General features: G+C 32.6%; 1 protein-coding gene across 1 annotated transcript; it reads left to right on the top strand.

The window, feature by feature from the left end:
* Positions 1-1,331: 1,331 nt before the first annotated feature.
* LOC131874964 (peroxidase 5-like) lies at positions 1,332-1,922 on the top strand. Its single transcript, XM_059218938.1, has 2 exons — positions 1,332-1,338; positions 1,513-1,922. The coding sequence occupies exons 1-2, from the start codon at positions 1,332-1,334 to the stop codon at positions 1,920-1,922; spliced, it is 417 nt and encodes a 138-aa protein (XP_059074921.1).
* The last annotated feature ends 5,474 nt before the right edge of the window (positions 1,923-7,396 follow it).

The raw sequence follows: 7,396 nt of genomic DNA, 5'->3' as shown, positions 1-7,396 counted from the left end.
GACTTGTCTTTTAATACCATGATCATTGCAAAATAGGTTGAACTCATCAGATGTGAACTCTCCTCCTCTATCTGATCTAAGACATTTCAGTTGTCTTCCTATTTCATTTTCAACTCTTGCCTTGTACCATTTAAACATCTGATCTAAGTCATATTCTTGAGGAGAACAACCATCAAGAGCCTATGTGTATCTATACACCAGTTAGCATCATGGCATGACAACCAACGTCCGTCCATCCTATCATCATCTAGCCTTGGTCAATGCATCTGCACAAACACACACCGGATGAGGAAGCCTAACTCAATCCAACATATCACCATGCTGAGGTTCAAACCAAGAGCGTGGTAGTTGTACCATTTGCAATGATATCGCTGCACTATGGGGCCATCCGTAAATAGTGCATTCAAACATTACTCACATAAACTTAAAATAATTATATTTAAAATCAGTTATTTTATGTTTGAATATGAATAATACATGTTAGTATTTATTTAGAAAACTACAAATAAATAAATAAAAGAATAAAAATACAAAATTATTTTATTTAACTTTAAAACTATTTTATTTACTAAATGGAAACATAAATTTTAATTTTTATTCAGAATTACTTTATTTTATGATCTATTTTTTATAATATAAGATTTTATTTATTTTTGAAAAAACCCTTCAATTTTTTTACCAAAAAACTCATCCATAATTTTATTATACATATATTCCAACTAGTATTAATAAATAATTATTATGATAATAATACAAAGTGCATTTAAAAATTATCAACATATATCTTCAAGATAAACGATTATTTTATAGAAACATTACATGTCAATGTTTGTTTAAAGTACTACAAATACATAAATAGATGCAAAAATAACATTATAAACATATAACTTCAAGATAAAAGATTATTTTATAGAAATATTACATGTCAATGTTTGTTTAAAGTACTACAAATACATAAATAAAAAATTATTTTACTTAACTTTACCACTATTCTATTACCATATGATGACATATGTTTTTATTTGAAAAAAAAAATTTGAACTATTATTTTTATTATATACTAGTTTTATTTTTCTATGTTACTTTTAATATAAAATCTACTAATCATTGTTTCACTTTCAATTATTCTTATCATTAAAATATGTTTTATAAAATAAATAACGATTATCAATTCTATATAGTATTAAGATCAATAATCTTTTTTTGTATAATTGTTCCAATTTTGATATTTTAGTTATTTCTAAAATCAAAAAGACATTCTATACCGTAGATAAGTCCGAGGTGCCCAGTCTAAGCTAGAATGCATTAAATGCTATCATTGTATTGTGGAAATGTTCGGTAAGACAGACATAATAAGGCTTGGTCACATTATCTAGTCCGTGTTGACTAGATCAAACGAATCCGCAGATGATGGTGTTAAATACCACATCCTTCTCTCCTCCTGTACACCATAACCAAAAGCGTTTTTGTTAACTTCCCCCTCTCATATAAATAATCTGACTGCTCTTGCAGGGGCCCATTCAATTGGGGTTTCTCACTGTAGTTCGTTCACCGGAGATCGTCTGTATAACTTCAGCGGCCGAGGCGGTCAAGATCCTTCCATGGACTCTAAATATGCTCTTCAGCTCAAGGCCAAATTCCCCCCTTCAGCTTCAAACAACACCGTTGTTCCACTGGATCGTCTCACTCCCACTAAGTTGGACGCGAAATACTATGTAGATTTGCAATACAAGCGTGGACTGTTGAAATCTGATCAAACGTTGATGTCAAATGATGCCACGTCTAGACAGGTGAACATTAACGCCAAGTACCCCAAGATTTGGAGGGAAAATTTTAGAAGGGCAATGATAAAGATGGGTGCAATTGACGTGCTGACGGGATCGCAGGGAGAGATAAGGAAACAGTGCCATGTCCCCAACTAGCCAATTCCTCCACCGCCCTTAAAAAGAGAGTGTCATTGCTCTATTGTTTTATACCATTCTTTAATTGTAATTCTTTTATACAAAAGGAAAAATGACAATTTTTTGGTAAGATGTTTCCTTGCATATTTTTTCTGTCTGAATGATTCCAGAAACGTAACTGATAATTTTGCCCATACAGTTGAATAATTTTTGTATGTGTTGAGATATTAGCACTGCTGCTAGATTAACATGCTAAACTACATACTTTGACGTTGAGTTCCGTTTTCCACAGCCACGCCGCATATAACCTCTAAACACATATTATAGGCTCCACCATTCATGTGATGAAAACATGCTTGAGGACTAACCTTTCGAAATCCTAACAAGGTATTAATATGGTGAATATAATTGTACAAAATAACGTGATAGAAATCTAATTTAAAAATCATGGAGTTTGGTTTGAAGCAAGAATATAAATATATTTAAAAACCTAATGAATTCTATTCAAGTGCATTAATTTTCTGGATAATCCTTCATATTTTTTTCAAAAATATATGTTTTTCTAGCTATTTTTTGCACATTACTAGACACTAGTATAAAATGCTAGAAAATCCTAATGAGTACTATTTAAGGTAATTAATTTATATGGTAAATATTTTCTTTGTTAGCATAACCCCAATATGTTCTTTCATTTCTTATAATTTAATAATGTAGGGGATTAGGGCTAGCAGCTACTAGCGAGGGAGACAAGTGAATCCTATTGTGGGAATTCAGAGGGTTATAACAAACTAACATTTTATAACTCCCAATTCATTAAAAATGTAACTCTAAAATATGGATAAATCAACCTTTGATCAGTCTTTTATTAGGTGGCAAAAAAATTCTACAAGGAGCAAAAAATTTGACTAACATTAGCCTACAAACCTATGTAATCAAATCACGACACTCCATTACTTAAATTCACAACTAAAATTAAACTCTAAGAAGACTAAATATGTATTTTAATATCAACTTATAGAATTATGAAATCAAATAATAAGTATCCATTTATATCTAATTATGCAACTAGAATTAAATTCTACATAGAATTAATAGTTTGCATGTCATGTACTACTAAATTTATCCAGTCAAACCATGAAAACCAAATTATAGTAAAATTCAATTATGTGAAATGAATTCCCTACTCCTTCGCACATTTAAAGTTTAGAAATTTCTTGCCATCTATAAAGGCCTCACTAATTCATGACCTATAGGCTTGTGTGGGTTAATAGAAAGTCTAAGTTGCATTGTTAGTAGATTCTAGGTAGCATTCATTACAAGACATTTAGATGCTCCTACTTACTATTTTCATAATAAAATAGTAAAACACTTAAGATTATATTATCTTGAGGAGAATTTACCAAATAAAAGAGCCAGTATTCTATGAAGTAAATACCTATTATCAATTGTAAAAAAGATCTTAATTTTTTATCAACATAAATACTTAGAAATTATTAGTACTTGAACTCTAAGTTATGTATGTTCCTTATACTCATTAGATTTGAGGTATTTAAAGGTGGTAATAATAATTGAGAGAAAGGTTCTTACTCATTATTTTATGTTCTTATTAATTTAATTAGGAGAAAAAGTATTACAATGAAATTCTAAATGAACCATGTTCTATAATATATAGAACCCAGATAGTCTCATGTACAACAAAAAATGACAAAAAAACAAATCTAAAATACCTAAAGAAAAGAGGCAAACTAGTTATCACCCTACATAGTATTAATGTATTTAAGAATTCTAATATTCTCTAAAATTTCTATTATTACTTTCACCTTACACAAAATGGAAGTAAATTTTCTAATTTTATTTGAATTTATAGTTTACACAATTTTCTTTATTCATGAGGTGTGAAAAGATAGATCTATTTATTGATCTTTTTTAGTTCTAAGTTGAAAACAATCATATTATTAGCGAACAATCTAATAACCAATTTTTTGAAATATTTAATGGAAGAGAGATAAGTAATAGTGATGTCCTATTTTAGAGTAATATCGGTTATGTTGGAGTCTAGAATATCAATTCTAACTTTTAAAGACCTTTGTGAATATTGGAGCTCAAAGGCCATTTTGCATAGTGGATGGTTGGAAATGCCTCTCAATTTTGATACCTTCTCACAAAGAATCATTAAAAGGCGTAGAGGGATAATTTTCTACAATTGAAATTTGACATAAAGTATAGTTTCTTTCCTTCTTCAAGTTACTCCTAAGATCAACATGGGAGTTGGCAATACAAACCACATGGACCAGAGAAGTAACACATACTATGGAATGGATATTTGGAATGAAGTTTTGGGTGACCACGTTAGTGTTGTCAATAGTTTCAATCTAGGAAGTTTCTTTGTTGATAGCATTAATAATATTAAAAAAATGGAACTGGGACTTGTAGTTTCAACCTCATAAACAACATGTAGGCTATCTTGAAGAGGATTTTCTCTTTTTGGATGAATATATGTGTTAGTTTTTATTATTTTTAAAATATATTACATATATTCATTTTTTTTTTTAAAAGTACAGGGACACAAGGTCACCCCTCAAAGTCATATGGGCAAGGCCTAAAGAGATATATCAGATTCACATGAGTAGAGTTTGGAAAGTAGAGTAACCGATAAATAAAAGAATAATCAAAAGGACAAAGCCCAAAAAATAGAGAAACACGAAAAACCACCCGCTTGAGCAGTGATAGAAATCATAGAGGCTAGCAGAGGGGGGTCCTGGTCATCCAATTTTCCCCATAGATTAGCAAGGTCCAAAGTGATTTTAGGAAGAGACCACCCCTTGGTAGCAAAAGCTTCACCTTGCTCTTTATCTTTATCATCTTGATCAAGAGAGATAGCCAAAATTAGTCTTAGAATTTTTTTTGAAGAATGAAGCCAACCACCACCAAAATCTATCCCTGGCTCCCTAGAGCCCCACCCAAATTTTCACCAAATTTTTGTCTTTAATATTTATTTATTATTTGAGTTTAACTTGAATTTAATCCTATCCATACTTATTCTAGTAGCCAAGGCAATAAAGGCTTTACTAATAGTAAATTTCAAATACTACCAATAGTTTTTTTATTTTTATTTTTGTTTTATCGGTAATTGGTCAAAGCCTGAATAGCTTTTGATTGAATTATTATTATTATTATTATGTTTGATTAGATTGACCCAAGACCTTACCCATCCTATGGAAGGCCAAGAGTCACAACTTAGAATTCCACTTCAAATGTCCCTATTGGGAATTGAACTTGGGTCTCCATAGTGAGAACCCAATGTTTTAACCAGTTAAGCTCAACCCCTTGGACAAATAATACCAATAGTTACAAACACCTATTTCTAATATTTGATAAAGTACACCAAAAGAGTAGCGAAATGACCATTAAGATTAATCAAGTATCTACTCACCCTTCCATTGACAAAAAAATAACTGTAGTTTCTCATTGCTTTTAAGGATTTAAGATAACATAGGCTCTAAGAAGACTCATTCTTCTCTGTACTATTCACTAAAAGCCACCAAGGAAAACTATTATATAATACATCTTGCATAATAGAGATAGAATCAAAATTCTATTTTGAGCCTAAATATTCCTTGAGATAAAATATGGAGATGAAAATACACTACAAAATACCAATATCAGAGAATTCCTTGTGTGATAATAAATTCTTGCTACTATAAATAATTTCAAGCTAAATAGATGAAAATCCTCATACTGGGGCACCCAATGCCCCTTTCATTCCATTTTGACCTATAGTTTTGGGACACACTAGTACAAAACTTTTGAATTATATTTTTGATCATCTATCAAACTATTGGAGAACTTAAAACTAGGGTTCCTAACACCCTTATCCAACACAATATGCTCTAAATTTTAGATCCAAGTTCCTCGTTGTATCTTTGTTCAAGATCTTCCTTACTATTTAGTTTCTCATTTTTTGTTTCTTGTTCACTATTAATTATAATCATTTTGTCATCATTAACCTAAATCAGATACACACTTTTCACTATCTCACTTCTTTTGCAATAGAGGAATAGAGTCTCAGTGCCTAGCTCTCCTTTTAGGACTATGGCTAGGGATTTTTTTGTTCCAATTCTATTTGTTGGTATTATTATCATTGATGTCAAAAGGATGTCAAGGAAGGTTGTAGTGATGTCGGAAGCAATCACGCATAACATAGGCTATGCTGTGCTATTGCACGTAACATGTTGTGTTATGTTGCAGGGGTTTTGACTAGATTCATCATCTTCACATGTCGATCATGTCGGCAACAGTCACGTGTTGTGGTTTGTATGTCATGATTTCCACATTGTAGTAGTTATTTGGCTCACATGTATCCGTGGGTTCAATGTTGTGTTCATGTACAAGGAAGAGACCATGCAGGATAACTCTGTGAAAAGGAAATGGTGTTCCCCTTATCCCGCAACATGTTGGTTGAATGCCTCACAAGATAACACAAATGTGGTACTACTCGCTATAATGCATTGTGGAAAAGGTCATGTGCTAGTCATGTGGGATAACTAAAGTTTACAAGGTAATCCATCCTATCCCACGGCATCAAAAGTGACCAACAAAAGTCGCACGGGATAAGAAACTAAAGGGAAGATTGCAGATTCACTTATCCCACATAGGTTAAGAGGCTCATAAAATATGATGTGGGGGAGACAAAATTAAAGTCATCTCGTTGTCTTGCGTGACCAAGAAGGGAAGAGAAGATGCCCGTAGGATAAGGAAAACCAAAGAGAAAAGGCATAAATTCAAGCAAGACATAAGGACCCCTCCTTTTATCCTGCAACATGACAGACGAGAGAAATTTGACCATGCAGGGTTAAAAGGACAAAGCAAGGAATCGGGCTTCCTGCATCATCAAAAGTGAGGAGTGATGGTTATGCTGGGCAATGCAAGGTGGAGAAATATATGCATCTCGCTATCCCATGACACTAAGAAAGACAAGGTGATGGTCATGCAGGATAAGACAATGAGGTGAAAGAAGGATCTTGCTATTCCATGCCTATAGATGGATGTAAAGAGGGACTCACTTGATAAGTTAAGGTAGAAAGAAGATGCATCCCGCCAACGCACGTAGGTAAAATAAACATGTGAACAAAGATGCAGGGCAAGTTGAAAGGAAAAATGACAGAGGTTAAATTAATTAGAGGTGCTTTAGTCAACATAGTGGTAACCTGATAAGGATGATAGTCCATGTGGCGGTTGACCATGGTTGACAGGTGACTTAAGAGTTGACTATGAAGAATTCTAGTGATACCTGTGCATGCTGATGGACATAAGGGTTTACATGGAGGCCAACTGACCTTGACTGAGTAATTTGGAAGAAGAATGTGAAGACATGTGGTTTCTTGATGAACACATAATGAATCCGATATGCAAAAGTCAGTGACGGTGGATCTCGATATGGTAGTTGTCGATCTTATCTGGGTAGGTCAATAGAAGATAGAGAATACATTAACGGG

Source organism: Cryptomeria japonica, chromosome 4 (genome assembly GCF_030272615.1).
Source record: "Cryptomeria japonica chromosome 4, Sugi_1.0, whole genome shotgun sequence".
NCBI classification, from domain to species: Eukaryota; Viridiplantae; Streptophyta; class Pinopsida; order Cupressales; family Cupressaceae; genus Cryptomeria; species Cryptomeria japonica.
This window is presented reverse-complemented; position numbering and strand designations above follow the sequence as displayed.